This window comes from Battus philenor, unplaced genomic scaffold (assembly GCF_028537555.1).
Source record: "Battus philenor isolate CCGP_79_NKW_IND1 unplaced genomic scaffold, ilBatPhil1.0.hap1 SCAF_23, whole genome shotgun sequence".
NCBI lineage: Eukaryota > Metazoa > Arthropoda > Insecta > Lepidoptera > Papilionidae > Battus > Battus philenor.
The window spans coordinates 3733761-3756321 of record NW_027181686.1 but is presented as its reverse complement, the minus strand read 5'-3'; the positions used below and the strand labels follow the sequence as shown (position 1 = coordinate 3756321).

At 35.2% G+C, this 22561-nt stretch overlaps 1 protein-coding gene across 1 annotated transcript; it reads left to right on the top strand.

Annotated features, from left to right (window-relative positions):
* The first annotated feature begins 5119 nt into the window (after window positions 1–5119).
* LOC137923985 (cytosolic 10-formyltetrahydrofolate dehydrogenase) lies at window positions 5120–22505 on the top strand. Its single transcript, XM_068767270.1, has 15 exons — window positions 5120–5227; window positions 5407–5548; window positions 6255–6352; window positions 11855–11991; window positions 12892–13043; window positions 13627–13745; window positions 14860–15126; window positions 15415–16019; window positions 16517–16844; window positions 17580–17742; window positions 18014–18132; window positions 19062–19259; window positions 19748–19920; window positions 20766–20965; window positions 22318–22505. The coding sequence occupies exons 1-15, from the start codon at window positions 5201–5203 to the stop codon at window positions 22371–22373; spliced, it is 2784 nt and encodes a 927-aa protein (XP_068623371.1). The 5' UTR covers window positions 5120–5200; the 3' UTR covers window positions 22374–22505.
* Window positions 22506–22561: the final 56 nt, after the last annotated feature.

The following is a 22561-nucleotide window of genomic DNA, read 5'->3' as shown; positions in this document are numbered from 1 at the left end:
ATGAAAAATACAAATATTAGTTATAATACAAATATCTAAAAACTATATGTATACAATGTAATGTACTTATAATAATTGTAATATACTTCAAAAATAGAGAAAAGTAGATTGAACACTTTTTTTAATTAAATCGGAGATGAGGTTGGGCCACTAGACTTTCGGCGTAAAAGTTAGAGAATAAAGTGTCAGGGTTTCAGGGAAAACATACGTCAAATTTTAATTAAACAAAATTAAATTTGCACAAATTATAATTCAGTTGTATATGAATTTTTTTGAGACGTTACAACTTTTTACTTCTTATGTTAATAATGACTTGCCTTCTAATAGATGTCTTCAGAATTCAGACTAGAGACTTAGAGTTTAATAACTATTGTCTGAAAAACGAACTGTTCTCAACATTTAAAACTGATTAACTGAAAAAAATAAATCCTTAGATATTTTGTTACAATTTTCAAATTCAACGGATTGGTTATATACCACGTCGAACTAATAATGTCGGAGCCGTCAATTGACAAAGAGTATTTGCCAATGGATAATAATACGGGCATTATGAGCGGGCAATATTTCATCCGTTTATCGCGGGTCAAGTGACTGGCACAACACACTGCGGCCGCAGAGGCACGCATCGAACCGGATTGAACCAGTTCACTTCGTTAATATCTATTAGCCGTTGGCAAACTGTATTTTGTGAAACATAGGTTTGGTAACTCAGTGTTATATTTGTAGACGCCACTTTCTTTACCGAGACACATTTTTACGTATGTAATACCAACTTTATGTTACATGGTTGGTTATTCTGTTTTGTTTTTATTTGATCTGTTTTTCATTTATAGTCTGTGAAATGGTGTTCCCCAGATGTTAGTTGTCTTAAATCTTTACTTCGAAAATATGATAATGGAAATAAGTTTTAAAATAATCACATCGTTTTGTACCTATGCAAATATTATACATAGAATCGAGAGGCCACGTATTCATGATTCTTTTTTGACCTTTTCGTCTACATAAAACTCAAAAAAAGGATCAATTATGCTTTAACAGTATTAAAGTCAGTAGCTATTTTCTAATAAACTTAAAAAATTGACTGTCATTACTTTTTTTTTACTATTTTTTTTAACATTTAAAAACCTTACTAGTTAATTTAAAAACTTCATTAATTTCTTTACTTGCTTCGGATAATAACCTATTACATATAGAGAAATATTATTTTTTTTTATTTCAAATAGATACGTTAATAGCAATATACAACATAAGTTTACATTACGTTAATGTAATATACAATTTAATTTGTTTGCCTATTGTATGTAGGCTTACATAGGCCTGACTATAATTATTGCTTGCTTATATCTAACTTGTAATAACTGAATAAAACGGATAACAATATTAAAGCCCTCTCGTAACAATAATAAAACAAGCCACGAACAACTTATCTTTAAACTTTTTAATTGAAATATTAGAAAAACAGTAAATTGAAATAAAAGTATAAATTATTTGAAAAAAAAAGGTTTTTCCAATATTTTATACTTAGATTAGGAAACTAAATTAAAAAAATTAATACATTACGAAATATCAAGCATCACTACATTTTGAGTACAATTCGGCATTTCTTCATTATAACTTCTAAACGTACTATAAATTTGTCTGTACAAAAATTTATGTATAGAGGTTAATAGAATTTTATATATACATTTGTTAACTATAAAATAACGAACAATTACTTTCCGTGTACAAATGACGAATGAATGATTAATCACTCTCGTGAATTATATCGCTGCGCGATATAAAAACAGCAATGTATGAGGGACAGAACTTAAAGATATTCTATAACTAGCTAACCCAACAAGCCTTATATTATCTACAGTTATTGTCGCATTCCAGTAAACAAAACTTATTTCGGAGTGATCACTTTATGTTTGCGCGGCGGCTGGGCGAAGAGGGCATCTAGCTTAAAATCTCTTTTAAACGAGAGAGGTTCGTAACCATGGGGAGCTTCGGTTTGGGCCGCTAAGTACTACTAATACTTTACTGGATTGGGAGGTAGCCGAGTTCTTAGATCGCTTCAGTGGGCGCTCCATGGAATGGCTAGGCACAAGGGCCCCAAAGATGAGACCTCGGCTTGGGCCCAATCGACGACTCCTGAGATTACTGAACCTCGACTTGGTCGGTTGCTATTACCTGGCTAAAGTTACTACCACTTTATAATAAGGCTTTAGCGCTGAGACAGGAGAAGCAGAGACGGGAGAAACTCCATCATTGCTTCTATCTCTTATGATGTAGGGGTTAGCGACCCTTGTGATACTTGAGCCGACTCCGACAAGGATGATTGAATTTCGAATAGCTGTTCCCTGAGGTCATGGCGGTGATGTATTCTAGCCCGACACTTATTACTATTTCCTTGAATACTTAAACATGTAGCCCTTATAGAACTTAGTATTCCATTGGAAACAAATATCAAAAATTTACACAATTACGGTGAAGAAATGCTTTAACCTAGTCAATAAAATAACTAGGAATGAATTCATCAAGAGCGAACATTAGGTCAACAAACCACGAACAAGCTTACAAATTAGCATTGAAAGGATCATTTTAAATTTGGTTTAGTAGGGAATATATTACAAGGAGCTGTCTAAAACCTAAATATAAATTTACTAGTAATAGGTTGTTTTCCTAGAGATTGTTTATTCGGATAAAATCAGCATTCATTTCTTTCTCTATGCTGTAATACACAGCTATTAACATGATTTGTAAGGCGCCGCATGTAACGAAATTTATGGTCGTATGAAAGTACATCTCAAAAGGATGCGTAAAATGTATGCAGTTAAGTTTTTTTAATAAATGTCTTGCTGAGAAGGCCAGTTCCGATTTTAATGTAATAAGTTTATCATATTTTAATAACACAATTGAAAGGCTAGCAAATTTTATTTGCGGTCGAGTTTTGTGTTATTCATACAAGTTCAACGGCTCCCTTTACAGTATTCAAAGGTTCGATTTTAGCTACATCTTTTAAATTTTGCATTATATAGGTTATAAGTGTAAAAAACTTTAAAAGGATGTGTGGTACATTCTGTATAACTTTATACGAGGTAGTAGCAAATAAGTTTAAAAAACTTTAATGGTATTTGTTGTTAAATGAGCTATACATTTATACTTTTAAAGCTTTTATATCTCTAACCAATACCTTGTATAGAAGCCCTCAATAAAAAAACTTCATATACCCTCAACCATAACTCATCACAATAACTGCAATTGTCTTTCTTCTACCTCCATTAAAAAAAAATTAAACCGTCAATTGATATTTACATTTCCATGTAATATTCGAAATTTAAAACGAGTAGAACCAACCGGATTAAGAGTTTATTATATTAAAGTACGATAAACACATTACAACATTACGAGGAAAAATTTCCGACAAACTTAACAAGTTATATGTTTGTTATATGTCCACATATGTAGGATTACCTTTCTTAAAATAGTGCTTAGAAGATATTGTTCTAATTTGTCTAGTAGGTAACATGTTGATAATAACATCTCCTCGTAGACAACGTTAAAACAATAAACAAATGAATTGTTTATAAGAAATGCTTATCTGTCATGTTGTGCTCAGTAATGTCACTTACAAATACAGCTTCTAGCCGCTCTCATCTGGTTCGGTCATCCAGTTTGGCCGTTATCAATAGTCCTAATAAAAACACATTCGTGTGCGACCCGCTACTTAACTATCTACTTCATAATGTTAAACAAAATCGATAAAGCAATATATTTTTTATTAATGATTAAGGATTATTAAAAATTGTCCCTAACAAAATCCAGTTTATTAAAGATACCTATTTAGATTTATAATCCATGAATAGAAACATGAATTTGATTGCTATTTGTTTGCAACTATCTAGTTGCAGTACTTACATAAATATGTAATCTAAATCGCAGGCTTGACAAAATCGAGGATTAAAAGCGCCGAAAACTGCGCGCTTTTATTATTTACCCGCCCGTTTTGCTATATAAAACACAAAATAATTTTCGACACCTTAAGATTTTGTGCAAGAAAAGTTTAAAAATTTTTGGATAAAAAAAAAAAATATTTTTTTTTTGGTCTGGATCAGGCCTTTCTTTGACGTGATATTTTAAATAAAAATATATTTTTTAAAATCAGTGGCAGAAAATATATTACTTTTAATTAAAATATATAAATTTTGTTGCATGTTGCAAATCATGATAAAATTGATCATATAATGCTGCACCAATTTGAATAAGGACGTAAAAAACCGTACTCGATTACGTCTACGCTTTCTAGAGAGAAAAATCTTTCGGCAACCGTGGAATAACCCGTAAAATTGATAGTTGCAATCCGGACAACAATAATATGTACAAATTAATTGATTTAATTTACTATGCAGATTCTGTTTTTCAGGAATGTGTTATGTGTGTGTTATGCTTGGTGAGATAGGAGCGATACTATCCTCACGAAAATCCTCGTAAATGGATTTTAATTTAAAAAAATGTTGCCGTTAAATTTTCTTTTTCTTATATTCTAAGGCGAATTCTTGAAATCTAACTGTTAGAAAGAACGCCTTATAGTATTTTTTAAAAAAGGCTGGTCGACCAGTATGAATAAGTTTTCTTAAAAATAGATGTAACTACTATAAAATGTATTAAATATATAACATATATTGTAATACTAAAATAATACATATTAATTATAAATGTATTTTTATAACAGCTTATTAAGCAATAATTATTTTAATATAATAAATAAAGAAATCCTATATGCTAATCCTATATTATATCACAAATTTCCACAATGTATGTGGATATTTTTACTGTATTTGTCTTACTTAGTTGTAAAAATTAAATAACGAAGCTCCATTAGCTGATAACAAAGTGAACCTCTGGGGCGACATTTTCAAAGTGGCCAATCATAATCGTTTATTTAACATTATAGTTTTAAGCTATTGGCCGCACAGGAACACGGCCGATAACTGATCAGTTTACTGAAATTACTTGGCGCAGTTTTGGCGGATTCTTGAAAAACAATGAATTGCGATATCTCGGTGTAGTGAAATGATAAGTGATGTCAAGGTTGAGGTGATGTTAGAGAGGGTTAGTTAAATACGAACGTGTCGATGAATTCAAGTTAGTCCGTTTGCAATCCGTCGACTGGCAGCGCGGCTGCAACAAACACTTCGCGTTTCTATAATATTTTAGAATGCCGCCCGTAGCAGTGCCCGATGAGGTATAATATTTTTAAATAAATGTAAATTACTTATTTAAATTTGACTACTATTTTTAATAAAACTGTGTTAATTAGGTCCTCCTAATTTATTGCTTATTTTCCGGTCCACTCATATGTGGCGAAGCATTATTTATGTTGATAGACAGTGATGTGCTAAAGTGAAAGTATTTTATTCTCAGACGCCTAAGAAGCAGCTGCGCGTCGCCATAATCGGGCAGAGTACGTTCGCCGCGGAAGTATTTAAATTGTTGCAGAAGGATGGCCATGAGGTGGTCGGAGTCTTCACTGTCCCCGACAAAGGCAATAGAGAGGACCCACTCGGTGAATATAAACTATATATATATTTATTAGCTCATTGTTGTAGTTTAACTACTAAACTTTAGGTTTAAATCTTAGTATTGGTGACATTGTCACATTATTACTTAATTATTTTGACAATTTGCGAGTTTAATCAGTGTTTTTAATATTTATGTATAACGTGTTAAATTATTATATTATATAATAAGTTATTTGTAATATTTGTATTATTATTTCTATTGAGTAATATGTAATACCGGGATCGTATGACATAATAATTTCGTAAAACTTCCAAGTTTTCCTTATTTACTTTTTTATTACTATAATATGATATGGAAATATAAAGTCATTTATATGGTGCGTTTGAATAATGTCTTGATAACTTAACATCTTTTATTATACGGGTGTGTTTGGTTATGTTAGGACACAAGACAATAATAAATTCAAGGACCATAGTATAAATAAAACAATTTTAATAATGTTTCTGTATACTAGCTATACTCTGTAGACAAATGCGAAATAAAAGTTTGACGTTGTAGTATTAACTTTTAAGCAATTTTTATTTTAAAAATAAAGAAACATTTACAAATACAGTATCAAATTTCAACGTAAATTTTCGCACGGTGATCGTACAAAGAGATTTCAGAATCAGCGTGGTCCAATTATGTAAATATTATTGCAATAAAATACGTTTTACTTCTTCTTTTAATACAAACATTATCTTCAACAGCTACTATTGCCGCTCAATATGGAAAGCCGGTATTTAAATACAAGACATGGCGTGTCAAGGGGAAGGTTATTCCAGAAGTACTGGAGGAGTATAAATCGGTAAGTGGATTCAAAACTAAACGATCAATCAAACAATTAGTTGTTACTAAAATTGTTGGACCATTGATGTGTCGATCCAATACAATCTAATGTTACGTATTTCACAGTAAGTTGTTTCACTTTCAATATATTATAATTTACCACCGTTTAGTTTTCAAACCTTTTTATTGGTTATTAAAATATATGTATACAATCACTATCAGATCGATGTTTAGTATTGTTAGCCCCTTTGGCTTTTACAGCTAATTGAAAATCCAGGGTACACGTAAAACGTAAGAAAAACATGGTGGCTTCAAATAGATTTACTTAGCTATGGTTTTTGATTTATTTTTTATTTATTTATAATTTGTTCACCAATAATACATGATGATTGTATAAATATTATATAATATGTTGTTAAAGGTACATAAAAACTTTTTTATACATATGAAAATATTTAACCAAAGTAATATTTTTAATAATTAGAACTTTGTTTACTATTTAAACCAAAATTAATGCTTCATCAATTTTACTGCGTGCATACAAATTTGTAGATTCGCGCATTGTTTGGCCTGAATGCGTAATTGCCGGTTCTAAGTGTCTACAAAAAAAATGTAATGACTTCGGATGTATAGTTTTTATTTTATCTCTATATTTACCAGCAAGATTTTTATATCAAGTCTAGAGTTGACAGCCAAAAAATAGCAACTCACTCGGTATTGTCTTAGTTCGGGTTGTTTTTATTAATATCCATGCAGGCTACTTTTAAAACAATACTGTTTATTCAACTTATTCTAAGCAATAAAGCAAACTATGACTCGAAATTTCGACATCATTATGTCATTTTTATATTTAATTCGAATAATAATAAGTATCCGTTGCCTGTCTTATAATTAACTACTTCTGGCTTTTGACTTCGTATATAATTGGCCACTTTTGTATTCTGAATTGCAAATTACGTACATTAGGTAGTTTTTATGCTCGATTTTAATACAGTCTGATTGTTTACAAGTGTAAAAGCTTAAAAAGTGTGTATTTATAGAGCATTTTGTAGCAAAGAAACTTAAAGTGATCAGTCTAAAATATTTTACATTAATTATTTTCTTCTATTGGAATTCGACATACCAATAACTTCTGGCAGTACAAAGTGCGCAGGGACAGATAAAAATCATTAATCAATTTTTAATATGTTCTAATAAGACTTGGTAAACGCTTTTTGTATTATATTATCATAACACTACTTATTATTTCTGAAACCATTGATTTTTTAAAGGGTTTTGCCGTGTATTAATTGACAGCAAATGAGATATAACTTCACGACTTCAAAGCTTTTATGTGTATATTCTATCAACATGTATATTGTAGGTAGGTTAAAATGTTTGTCTGTAACGGGTGGAGGTTGCTCCAATTTGCTACGATATAAATATGTCGGCAATAAATATGATTAAATATCCTGGCCGTGTATTTGGAACACAGTTGGGTTTCCAATTGCACTTTCGACCTCTACTATCTTGCATAGTACACGGCTGACTTGTGATTACCACAAATACTTCTTAATTATACACGTTTCACTAAACGTATTTACAATTTTATCATCATCATCAACTTTACAACGATAGGATGTCTACTGCTGGACATAGGCCTAGACCACAATTTAGATATACAGGGTAAATAACAAGTGTAGAAACTTGATCACTCTAAAACCACTGGAATGCGGCAGGCCAATTACTTCTTGTAGTACAATCTCCTTTTGGCAGAACGGATAATGAACAATAATTTTAATAGGTAGTAATTGTAGAAATCAGTAGCGAGAATTGGCAGCCAAGCGATAAAGGACTGAGACTTGCGATTGTAGGCCGCGGGATCAATTCCCGTGATACAAACTTAAATGATTCACATTTGTGCATTAATTATATAGGGTTGCCAATGCTCACAAATAAATTTCAAAATGATGGGCATCAGCGTTCTCTGCGGATCATAATACCACACTGCGATTATCAACCCATCAGACAAGTGTTGCGATTGTGGTATATCCCCCATTGATATCTTTGGGGGAGACCTTTGCCTCACAGTGGGCGTTTATGGGATGATACGTATGTGGAAAACGCTTCTCGTTACCTTCTTGTCATTATATTACGTAGTATTTCTGGAACCATTGATTTTTGGACAGATACTTATATTAATTGACAGCATATGAGCTACACATTATTACAGGCTTACCTCTTGCAGTGCGCGTTTATCGGCTAATACGATAATGATGATACTGGACTATACATTCACTCCTTTAAAACTTTTACACCTATATCCAAACAGCCTCTATAAAGTGTAGCCTGACTATTATTTTCAGTTGAATAAGGCCTTTATTAGTATGAAATTATTTAATGTACAAGTCTAAGGCTATCCATAGAAACCTGTATGTATTCAAACCACGCATGTAAAAACTAAATTATACACAATGCCACAAAATTGGCTCGTTTTATTAAATTATCTTTAACGACCTTTGCATGTCATGTTTTTCTTTAAATCCCGCGAAATCTTGAATATAGCTAGAGTTGTATTTTTGTTTACATTAAACTTATAGAACATATAATATTATATGGCTGCGCTAATTATGTAACTTGTGATTATGGCGACATCCGTCACCTATCGACGATAACCTATGGAGCGACGATGGTTGCTATTATACGTCGATTATTTTGGAAATAACGTTATAACATCGAATGATCTGCGAATTTTTATCGCATCCACCGCGTCAATAAGTTTAAACGAATTAGCGTCTTAGCGTTACTGCTATAACTATATGCTAAATGTCTATATTTTTGAACATTACTGAAACCTTTGGTTATTTCCTACCTGCTTTAAAAATGTATTTATTTTGTCATAGATAAACAGGAGTAAGTAAGGTCCATATTACTGTCACCTAGATACTTTGATACTTTTTAGTATTGATTTTTTACTCGATCGAATTCAAATTCGAATGCCGATTTAAAATTCAATTTCAACGGGTAAAAATTTCATTGTAAATAGTATCTAAAATATACACCAGATAGATCTACACCTATAATTGCCTTTCATTTTCTCGCTAACGAAATGGGAAGAAATATGCATGTGTGGATTCCTATGTTCGTAGGTTTGATCCCTGGTAAACACTGCTTAATTTTGGTAACTCTGTAACAAAATAAATTTAAGTGAAAGTTATGTTGGACTCCAATCGCTTTAAATTCCAGTTTTATTTTGATTCCTGTTATAAAAACTATGGAATCGTTTTCATGCACCACCGTAATTTTTCGGACCTCTTAGGCGACCTTCAATCGGAATGCTATGGAGTGACAGCCTAAGTTAAAGTCTCAGGGACTCTGACGCCGTTCCAAGAACGTTCGTCCAAGCGATCTACGAACTCGGCGACCTGCTAATCCAGTAACAGTTTGAGCCGAGATTCTCAAGGGAGGTCTAGAACTACACTATATGCCTCATGCTATCTTCCACGTTCAGTTGCAATATCTGTAGTATTTACAGTAAGTAAAATAGTGACCACTCGTAAAAAAAACAGTAATTTTATTGTGCTGGTCTGAAGCCTCAGCTAATTAGAGTAGAGCTGAAGCTTCCCACCCGTTGATATGAAACTTGCGAATTAGCTCCTTGGCGTGCCCATTGGCTATACGTGCCTATGTAATTACCGAATCTGCCACAAAATCATTGTTATGATGACTTGCTATACTAGACGTAATATTGTTTATATTATTACTTATAATTTATTTTTCACGACTAAACTCCAAAAAAAACACGAACTCTGTCAATACACTAAAGGAAACATACGTTTGAATGATTTAGCACATTTTTCGTATACACGTATATACGCGATAACCTTTGCTCTGTACTAAAACTGTCTGCTCTGTTAGAAATTTTAATTCTGTTTGAGTTTAACGGAATTTTACTTAATTGTTGGAAGACAAGTCATGATGAATAAATTTACTTTTACATTAGGCTCTATTTATAGATAATGTATAAACATATTTTAATTATTATTTGATGTATTTCGCAAGCCTGTTAACTATAGAATGTGGCCAAACTTTACATATACGAAACACTTGGAACTAGTATTTAATAAACAAATCATTTAATTTGATATTTTTTTCTAACACTTAATAATAATAAGCCGAAAAGTTTTTAATTAGATTGATATTTGTTTACATCATAGCGGACTCTAACTTTATACTGTTTCCGTTAAAGAAAGAACTAATTTGTATACGTGCTCACGGGAATAACTTGACAATACTTTGATACATATTATCTAGTTACATCATACGCTATGACATAATATTTTACACATAAACACTGTAAGGCAATTTGTCAATATATAGGCATTTAAGTAAGAAATCTGAAAGTACCGTATGACATACATGCCAGGCTTCTCGAGTGCCTTTATTATTGCTAAACTATTATTGCAGGCAATAAGATCCACCCATTTCGATTTAAACATTAAGGACAGTTTTCGATGGCAGGCGTTCTTTCTGTGACATAGTTCTATCTGTTGTATTCATCTCCCGAGATAAAATCTTTTTCTTTCGGACAGGACTTCTTCGAATTCTTTTCGTAACTAGTTTTTTCATTTGACTGATATCAAACGTATGGTGGATTTTAAAAAAAAAATATTTGGCACCATACCTACCTTCATGTAATGCGATCACAGTGATTCAGTTCTCTTTATCACGCCATTCCAATTTAATATCATAAAATATTTTACAATATATCGGCGCAAAACTAAGGAAACACAATGAGCAATCAAATAAAATTGCTAGATTCCAAATTCTAAAGTAATACTTTGTATGTTTTTAATTATAACAGTATTTATGGCCAGACTGAATATGTTATATGCAATCTTCTTTGTTAAAACGCACCAGCCTTATATTGATTTACTATCACGAAGGCAACTACGTCATAATTGAACAAAAACTTACGCAAACTTTTCCATTCACTCGCAATAAAAAGGCATGGTGTAGCTTGTTTCGCATGACAAGAATGTCCATAACAAAGAGATTGAAACTTATCCTTGTATGTATACAGGTGGACATTGGAAATAGGTGAAAAGGGTATTAAGAGGTAAATGTATAGTTCATTTGCCATATGATACTATTAAAGTTTTAACACTTATTTTCAAACATTCTGTGTAAAGTGATCACTATGAAATTTGTTACATTAATTTATATTTTTCTATTGGAATGTGGTATGCCAATAACTTCTGGCAATGCAAAGTTTGCAGGGATAGATAGTAAATAATAACTAATTTTCCTATTCAGTAATCCGTATTTTATAGGTTATATATTATTTCTCAAACTTTGATTTTTTGATAGCGTGTACTATATTACTTTACTATACATTACCTCGTGTTTACATGTATGACATAAAGGGTTAAATGTTAGGAACTAGACATCAAACGCTGAGTGCGGCCCGCGTATCTAAATCGATTCCCCGCAATAACGCATGATAACACAGGTCAATAGTTAGTACATTTCCTTATTTTAGGTGAACGCCGACATCAACGTACTGCCTTTCTGTTCGCAATTCATCCCCATGGAGGTGATCATGCACCCGAAGTACCAGAGCATCTGCTACCACCCGAGCATCCTTCCTCGGCATAGGGGCGCTTCATCTATTAATTGGTAAGTCTTTTATCACAAATATATCAAAAAATGTTTACAACACTCATCAACTATGTTTATTTATGCAATGTGCTATTTTATTTATAACTCTTGTCACCGATTTATGGATCATATCAACCCATACGTGGACGCCTTTACACCGAGAGGTTTCATTACAAATTATAGAATAATTAAAAGGGAACTAATATTTCAAAAAAACATATTCACAATGTGTGTGTGTGCATATTTTTAAATAGATCCTTATCGATTAATGTACTTGATCTATGCAATTGTACAAACTAATACGCATGCCATAATAATCATGTGAGCCGATAGACGCCCTTTGCAAGATACGCCTTCCACAAAGTTCGCAAGGATGGCTCGCGCTGCCCGCATCTAGCAACTTCCTGTGATCTTGATTATGTCGTCGGTGCCTAGTGTAAGCCCTACCACACCGCATGTATCGGCTCATGGTAGTCAAGCGAGAACCTTTCGTTCCCAACGGCTGGTTGCACAAGCGATTTACCCACTGCCCCTTCAAACGAGCAATTCTCCTAGCTTCTTCGGTGACATTCGATCTTTAGCAGATCTCCTCATTTCTGATTCCATTTCAAAGCGATAGCCAGATATAAGTGATATTTTTTTAAAACAACTTAGTGTTATCATCTAAACAAAGAAACTACTTTTTTATTGATATTTGTCAAATAAAACTCACCTTAAATTTATAAATACTAAATATGCTATTAAGAGTCTAGCATAAAGAAATGCAATCATTTCTTTATGTTCTTATGTCTGGAGAAAACCAAGGAGACGCTGATCGAAGTGGTAAACACACTAAGTTCTTGCTGTTCTAGACATGTCCTTTCCAAACCTACCAAAAGGTTCATATACTTAAAGTTTAAAACAAATATTTATTCGTAGGACATTAATTGAGGGAGACACCACTTGCGGCCTGTCTATCTTCTGGGCGGACGACGGATTGGACACCGGCCCCATACTCCTGCAGAAGTCGTTCCCCGCCACCATCGACGACACCGTAGACACCCTGTACAACAAGTACTTATATCCCGAAGGTACCAACAAAGCTTATCTCTAGCTTAAGAATATATATATGCAAAACTTTAAAAGATATTAATACTTACTATTTGTTTGACATTTTCAATAAAATCTATGCAATTCTAAAAGTATGTAGTTCTACACTGAATTTTATCAAAAATATAAAAGTACGTAAGTATAAATAAAAATATAATATTTTTTTAATCAAAAATATAAATATAAAGTCGGATAGATCGTTTCAGTAGTATTATTATAGGAGCTTTGGCGACGTCACTAACATAGTTTTGGTAATAATAACAATCAATTTTCAATACAACATAGTTTCGGAATTCAAACGACAACTGTCTGTACCACCAGTGAGTCGTTATAGATGCTCAGTAATCAAACTATTTTGTAACGCAATGGACATATACATACCAATGTCAACAACTAAAAAACTCGAGACTTTTCTATTCGAAGTTCGTCCAGAATCTAATTAGTTAACATTGTGCATTAACCTTTTGAAAAGCATATACTCGTAAACTAATGACTAGATATTTTACCAAATTTTTGCTTTGGTTATTTTGAAAATTGCGTTTCTATTATTAAAATACATTTCAGGCATCAAAGCTCTCGCTGAATCAGTAAATATGGTAGCTAACGGCTCAGCGCCCAGAATCCAACAGACTGAAGAAGGCGCCACTTACGACCCGGCCCTGTTCAAACCAGAAACACATCAGGTCAGCGAACTCACACTATTACATGATCGCATTTCACTCCGATCTTTCGTAGAATATTACAAACACCATGCGAATATGTCATTCCATTTTCCAAGGCCACAAAATGCAAGCAGTTTGTATAAATTACAAACAGGTTTTATTCGTGTCGTCATCTATTTGAATAAAAAATTGTTAAGATTCGAAATTTGAATTAAAATTTGGCAACATAAAAAAGTACAAGGTATTACCAAAATTTAGTTTCTCAAGGACACAATTAAACTTTAAAAAATCAAAAATTAAGCTATCAGTATATCACTTTACAGGATTTGAGATGGCTATTAACGTAAATGTGAGATATATTCTGATTAAACAAAATTTAGCATCGTTTCATATAAGAATATACAATACTATTAGTAATTAATATAGTTAAAAAGGTAAGAAATCAAAAGTACACAATAAAAATTGCACCTATACAATAGTTATTTACTTACAAGCGATGAAACATATGACTGTAGAAATATATTTTATACTAATGTCGTCAGTGCCTTGACTTGCCCGCCAGTTTATCCGGCGTTGTATGAAGTATATACTTATTTATGCTGATTGATGCTTATTGCACATTAGTTTCTTCACCGGCAGCACTTAATCGAGCAGCCGTTAAACTCCAGACTTGTCTATAGATCGTTCACGTAAAAAATTTAGTAAATCATGCCGTCCATCCTATCCACGCCTATTAACAATTCAATTTTTTCGAATATTTCATTACTACATTGTGTTAAAAAGAACGCTTTCGACTGGTCACTACGTCACTTGATTTTAATTAGGAACGGAATATTCTTATCGCGAACGATATATAAATAACAAATCGGTACATCCTGTACTTGTACGAAAATTGATTATTGAATCACGCATTAGGAGATCGATAGGAGATAGACGAATAAAACTTACTGATATAGCCAAGCGGATAGGCAGTTTGAAGTGGCAGTTGGCAGGTCACCGGGGTCTTAAGGTTCTGGAGTAGAGACCAAGGATCACCATAGTATGTCTTAAGGCTGTAATGATGATGATGATGAAATTTTTCTTCGATAATCGTTTTTTAATTTTTTTCGGCGACTAAATAAAAACAATATTTCAGATCGACTGGACCAAAGGTGGCGTGGCATTACACAATTTTATACGCGGCTTAGACTCCTCGCCTGGTGCCACAACCTTCATCAAACCGCAGACCAGAGAAGGGGTGGACGAAGCCAGTGAAACGAACGTCGAGATCAAATTCTTCGGATCCTCTCTGTGGCAGGCCGAGTATGAGACTGAAGGAGACAAACTAGTAATACCAGGGTTAAATAAGCCAGCAGTGATACATGAGGCTGGACTTCTGATCACCGCCAACGATGGTGTCATGGTTAGTTACTCTTATGCAACAAACTAACGTGTTGTGGAATCTACTTTTACTGGCACATATTAAATAAATTCAAGTTGACTATAGTCTTGATTCAATTTTCTAGAATACCAAACCAACTACATTTCTCTTCTTTCAACATTCATAAGAGCCACATGATAGATTGCTCATCGTGTCTGTAGAAAAACCGTAGCCGGGCTCATTTGTAGTATCCAATCAAAACTATATCACACATTATCAAATGTTGTAATATCCAAGAATTATGTGCACTAACCTAACATTTTCTTACAGTTAAACGTCCAAAGATTGAAGGTTAACGGCAAAATGATCAACGCACAAAACTTCTTCAAAGCGAACGAGTCCAAAGTTTCGTTGGAGCTGACGGCGGAAGAGAAACAGTTCGTGGAGGGTGCACGGGACATCTGGAAAGCCATACTACGTATCGACATCGAGCAGGACACAGACTTCTTCGCTTCGGGCGCCGGCTCTATGGATGTGGTGCGCCTGGTCGAAGAGGTGAAGGATCTGGCCCAAATCGAGCTACAGAACGAAGACATCTACATGAACACCACCTTCGAAGAGTTCTGCAACGTCGCGGTGATGAAGTCGCGTGGTGGCTCCGCTGCCAAGGAAATCGTGTACGACGGCGTCGAGATGGACGTCAACAAAATGAAGATCAAGTTCCCCACGCAGCTGTTCATCAACGGAGAGTTCGTGAACTCCGACAGTGGGAAGGTGTTAACGTTGATCAACCCCACGGATGAGTCGGTTATCTGCAAGGTGCAGAGCGCATCAGTCAGCGACGTGGACAAGGCGGTTAAGGCTGCTAAGGTCGCTTTCGAGGAAGGCGAGTGGTCAAAGATCAGTGCGCGGGAGAGGGGTCAACTTCTGTTCAAGTAAGTTTAATTAGATCCTGTATGCGGAATTCTGTTCTACTCATACAAATAGCGTACATGGTGTGCTGGTTAACATTATAATATAATGAAAGAAGTAAAGTATGTCTCTTTCGATTGTAAACACATTCAGAACTGATAGCCGCTGGAGCTTTACGGTTTTGAAGTAAACACAAAAGACCGACAAGCGCAACGACGAACATCCATCGACAAGGTTGACGGAAAAAATAGTTAAGGTCGTCAGACGCTTATAGAAGGGGACTGTATCCAGCATTAGACGTCATATGGCTCAAAAAATGAAAATGCTACATTAATGTATATATCTGGTGTATATATCGGAATACACATAAAACACAAACGATTTTGAAAAAGCGGGGCACAATTCAAAGTAGAATTATTACAGAAACTATAAAACTTTTATTTTGGTTAACAGAATTATGTAAGAATGATTGATGTCAAAATAAGCTTTCAATATGTTTACCTTGTACTTACTCTTGTAGACTCGCGGACTTGATGGAGCAGCACAAGGAGGAGCTGGCGACGATCGAGTCAATAGACTCGGGCGCGGTGTACACGCTAGCGCTGAAGACACACGTGGGCATGTCCATTGATACGTGGCGGTACTTCGCCGGCTGGTGCGACAAAATCCAGGGCGCCACCATCCCTATCAACCACGCGCGTCCCAACCGCAACCTGTCGCTCACCAAGAAGGAACCTATCGGCGTATGCGCACTAATCACCCCCTGGAACTACCCTCTCATGATGTTGTCATGGAAGATGGCCGCCTGCCTCGCTGCGGGCAACACAGTCGTCATGAAGCCCGCCGCAGTGAGTGAAACCCCATTTACAACACTTAACCTATTATTAGAATCAACATCATTTGAGTCATAGGTCATCCACTGCTGGACACAGGTCTTCCGCTAAGGTTTCCAATAGGAACCATCTGTCTTCTCTTGCTAGTAGCCTAAACTCCGCTGCTTACGCTGTTAGAAACGTCAGACAGCTTACGGACGCTTATACAGCCAATTTCGTTAATTTTTCGTTGCGTATTGTCCTATGGTATATTACTGTAGAGTAACGTGGTAGACATTGAATCAATATGTAATTGTAATTAAAAAAGGGCAGTGCGGGCCTATTCTTTGGATGGACGCGCGGGATTCTCTGCAAGAAGTTTTTAATAAAGCTGGTATTCTCACGGTTGCGTCATAACATGCCTATAATAATGTTTCGTTTGTCCACAAACAGATTCAAAATTATTTAAAATACAGTGAATTACACTGGGAAGGTTGAGGGACCGTTCATTAAGTTCGCGAATAGCCAGACAGCAAGTTTTTTGTAAAAAAATAATAGTCGTGGTAAAAATTACGCTTTATATCACTTTTTACATCTTACAATATATTTCATGATCGATGATTATTATTAGTTAATTAATTCCAAAACAGCCGGGATTGTAGATAGTGTAAGGCAATCTACTATTAGCGACATCTATCGGCGCCGTCGAAACAGCGCTCCGACATATATTTGTATTGATCACATAATATATTGTGATATGTATGGCCACAGGTGTGTCCGCTGACGGCGTTGAAGTTCGCGGAGCTGTCTGCGCGCGCGGGCATCCCCGCCGGCGTGATCAACATCCTACCGGGTAGCGGCACCGTCACCGGGCAGGCGCTCGCCGACCACCCGCTTGTCAGGAAGCTCGGCTTTACTGGCAGCACCGAAATTGGTACGTCCCTATTATAAGCGAGTCTGGACTAAGTGTCATCATCACTCTGCTACCTGAACCTGGACCCTTAGATATCTCTCTCTGAATCACTGAATATTCCATAATCCAGTTATTTTGAAAGTGTTCTATGAGAAATACCGGTTTGGGAATCTCTGTCGAAAATAAACATTTTTAAAATTACTTCAAAGATTTTTTGAACTAATGAACACCTAGTCAATCTATATCAATAATATGGTACAACAAAATAAATATACAATCTGATTTGCGCCAGGTCAAACGATCATGAAATCATGCGCTGCGTCCAACTTAAAGAAGGTGTCGCTGGAGCTGGGCGGCAAGTCGCCGCTCGTCATCTTCGAGGACTGCGACCTGGACAAGGCCGTCAGGAACGTTAGTAGCTCGCCATAATCGCTATACTAACTTAAACGTTTTGGTGATTTTTTTTAAAAAAATACATACGTTTATTCTTGTGACACATATTTTTAAAGTCTTGAATTATTTTTCCATATAATTATAAAAATTAAAAAATTATTTGCATATTACTGTGGAAAATATATAAGGACGAAGTAATTAGTGGTTGTTTACCATTGGTTGCTCACCATTTGCAACAAACAGATATTTTTCCATTTCACACTAACCAGTCTGGTTATTTATATACTGCATCAGCATTTTTTTATGTCAAGCTTTTGTACAAGGCTTAATATAGAATAAAAAAATAACCTGTTTATAATGAAAATCCATTGATTTTATAATAATATTTTTCTCCACATATTACATAACTGTATAGCAGTAATCTTTATTTCAGGTCTAGAATACCTTCCAAGTGAAAAATGTATTGGAATTGTTTTATTTTGTTCGTTTGACATCTGTTTTGAGAGAAAGTAGTGACGGTAGTCTCTGTAGCGATGAAAATAACTTGAAAAGTCTTTGTTTTTGTTACAAATGTGCTATCTTCGACTTTATCTACCAGCTGCCTCAATCGCTTCTAGTATATATGTATATGTATATATATATACATAGTAGGAGCATATGATATAGTATATGGCGAAGTATATATATATATATATATATATAATTATATATTTACTTCAGCATCTCAGTCCCCCATTTTCCGCCTGCCGAGTCACCAGGAGTAGAGTTTTGCAATATTATCGCCGTTCATTTTTCTAGTTGAATCTAAAACCCTGTCAATGCCAAGCCACCAATTTTTCTACCACATGGCGTTGAAATAAATGCCGCTTTCCCTGTTACAATTTTTAGTGGGTGAATGTACATTAACACTTTGGTGAATGTAGTGTAAAGTCGAATTTCGTATGCAGGGCATGGCGGCGGTGTTCTTCAATAAAGGTGAGAACTGCATCGCGGCTGGACGCGTGTTTGTGGAGGAGCGCGTGCACGACGAGTTCGTGCGGCGCGTGCTGCTGGAGACGCGCAAGATGGCCATCGGCGACCCGCTGCACCGCGGCACGGCGCACGGACCACAGAACCACAAGGCGCATATGGACAAGCTCATCGAGGTACATAGCTGCATCTTTTGTCAAACATCATTATAACGATATCCACAAAATATTACCAATTTTCTCTCTAAAACCTGCAGAAGGATTTATGCCTGAACATCAGCTCAATTCTGGAGCACGCTCATTTTTACCTAACTTTATTTTTTACTGTAGTTATATGTTTCCCTTAAAATAAATAAAAAAACCGGTATTTATTATTTGAAATTTGGTATCAGAATATAAATCTGTTCGTTGAAGGTAAACCATTAAGGAGCAAAACATACAAATCTTAGTGAATTACATAAGATAAATAATTCTTAACAACTAAAAACGCTATAAACCTTTAAATAGTATTTACAAAGAACTTTCAGAGTTATTACTTACTGTGAAAATTCTGCTTAAGTAATATAATATAAAAAGTCACTTTTACATAAATTTTAGAGAAAATACGTCGCTCGAGCGATTTCCTTCAATTAAATGATTAAATCTGTACGTATTTGCTTAATCAGTTTTGCGAACGCGGCGTAAAAGAAGGCGCCAAGTTAGTCTACGGCGGCAAGCGCGTGGACCGACCGGGCTACTTCTTCATGCCGACCGTGTTCACGGACGTGGCCGACCATATGTTCATCGCTAAGGAGGAGTCGTTCGGCCCCATCATGATCATCAGCAAGTTCAGCAGCAAGTAAGCCACATGCCTCGTTAAATATTAATGCTCTTTAAGCTGGTAGAAGATACGAGTTCACAGTCACTCAACAAACCAAGGAGCGAGCTGTACTCGAGGAGGAGCGAGAAGATCCGAAGACAAACAAAGTAATTGACATAGCGCAGCTGATTGACGTAATCAAGTTGCAGTGGGCATATAGAGTACAAAGCTAATGTCCGCTAGAGCCTTAAGGGTCTAGAATGGAGACTACAAGGTGTGGACAGACAGCCTTATTAAGATCGGCGTAAGACACTTGATGCAGACCGCTACCACCCGGTTTTTTAGAAATCTAAAGAGGAAACGTGTCCAGCAGAACGTCTTACAGCTGATATGATGATAATAAGAAAGCAAAGGTTACGTTAATGTGATATAAAATTATATACGAAGCCTGGCATTGTGGTAAAGATACCGGACGAGGTTCAGGTTGTCCTCGGGTCGTGCCCCGGCACAATATCGGTGCGTTACCCAATAGATACTGGAGAAAGCCTAAGTATTCAATGGAAGGTTGTTTTCGTATGCGGGAATCTCATGTAGCTCTAGTTTCGCCGAGAGGATAGAGGTATCTTGGGTACGGTACACTAGACTTCCTTCTAAACAAAAAAAAAAGTAGCAGATATAACCAGATATTTTAACATCGGCCATTCACTTTGTATTTTATCACTATGTATTGTATTAGTATCTATAATTTGGAATGTGTAAATTTTATTAATTTTATTTGATCTCACCTCCGCCTTTTGTGGTTTTAACTGTGAACTGGCTCTATTTGCATTTAATATTCTTTATTCGAAGCAAGGAATGCATTTTGATATTTGTTTGCCACACAGGAACATGGACGATGTGATCCGTCGCGCGAACGCGAGCGAGTACGGGCTGGCCAGCGGAGTGTTCACGCGGGACTTGTCGCGGGCGCTCGCGTTCGCTGAACGCGTGGACGCGGGCACCGTGTTCGTCAACACCTACAACAAGACCGACGTCGCTGCGCCCTTCGGCGGCTTCAAGCAGTCCGGCTTCGGAAAAGATCTCGGTGTGTATTGACTTTTTTACACAGTCTGATTATTATTGTATACACACATATACATTTGATGTCTTTAATTAGATGGGACGTATTATTAGCTCATAAGCTAGACATAAGTTCTTCCAATATCATAGAAATGTTCGCAATGTTAATGGTACAAAAGATTGAAAGTACAGATGGTGGTTACCATTATTTTCATATTACATTACTTATAATTTTGAAAAAGTGTACAACACAATACTGTAGTTTGGTCTCGGCACCTTTTGTTAGTATTAACAAATACAAATATACGGTTGATTTCAAATGATTTGTATTGCGAGTGAATTCGACTAATCTGTGACACTAGTTATCACGTCAGGAATTACTTACAACATTCCGCCCATTGAAGGGCGAAGACCTTATTTTATATTTAAAAGAACTTAGTCACGCATGTGACTGCATTTTAACGAAAATATCTCTGTGAAACTGTAAAATGCATAAAAAGTGTCGTTATTACGTTTTCAAATAACAATAGTAAACAAGTAGTTAGTCATCCTATATTGTCTTATCATCATCAGCGTATGTTTTCCCCTGTTATCATTACCATCATTGCCACTTTAGTTCACAAACCCGAACGACTATGTCAGTAACCACATATTTCTGGGAGATTTCTCGCTGCATATGTTATCGGCTAGAGTTAATCCTTGCACAGTACTGTTTTCATTGCCCCCGAGGTACAGGCGACGTCAACAAAACTGTAAAGTCCAAATAAATCTCTTTAACCCTTAAATGCATGACTGTTATTAATACTTTTAAAAAAAAATGTTTATCTTGCTGTAGGTACACTAAAATGCTGGGAAAAATAAGAAAAAAATGAATATAGTATTTTTTATACTTACTTTTTAAAAAACCTTTGTTGCACATATACAACACTATGCATTTACTCTTAAGTGTAGTACTCATTTTACGTTTAAGTAGTATGTTGCAGTTTTAAATCATTATGCATTTAAGGGTTAAGAGCTTTATTGAGCAGTGGTAGTCCGTCGGTAGAGAATTGAGAGTTGTGATCGTAGTTCGTTGGTTCGATTCCCATGAAACAATTTTAAACAGTTCACACTGCGCAATACGATAACCACTGTCCACAAACAAGTTTCCAGAGGTTGACAGCAGCGTTCTCTGCGTACCATAATAAACTGCGATCGCCAACTCGCCTGTCAACCTTGGCGATTATGATATTATATCCCCATAGATATCTTTGGGGGAGGCGTGTTTGCCATGCAGTGGGAGTTTTTATCTGCTGAAACGACGAAAAGCATCTATTTCATTAACGAAGTACCAAATCCAGGGTTGCATTTTACTAATTGAACTTTCTTTTGTTGCAGGTCAAGAAGCTTTAAATGAGTACCTCAAGACGAAATGCATTACCATAGAATATTAAATACGTAGGAAACATTTTAGGAAGTCTCTATTGTCGTTTGAAACATATCTGTTAATATTATTGTATATATGTATCTAATTAGTTATGTAACATTACTATTGTTTATGACTGAATCAAATGATTTGAATAAAATATTTATAAAGATATAACCGATCGATATTTTATTTCTTAACCTTTACTGTTTTCTT

What these genes read in the sequence shown, in the direction of transcription:
- LOC137923985 (XM_068767270.1), top strand. Translation starts at nt 5,201, where the DNA reads ATGCCGCCCGTAGCAGTGCCCGATGAG. An exon ending in CAATAGAGAGGACCCACTCG is followed by an intron (nt 5,549 to 6,254) that starts GTGAATATAAAC and finishes TATCTTCAACAG; the next exon opens with CTACTATTGCCGCTCAATAT. An exon ending in TCGTCATGAAGCCCGCCGCA is followed by an intron (nt 16,845 to 17,579) that starts GTGAGTGAAACC and finishes GTATGGCCACAG; the next exon opens with GTGTGTCCGCTGACGGCGTT.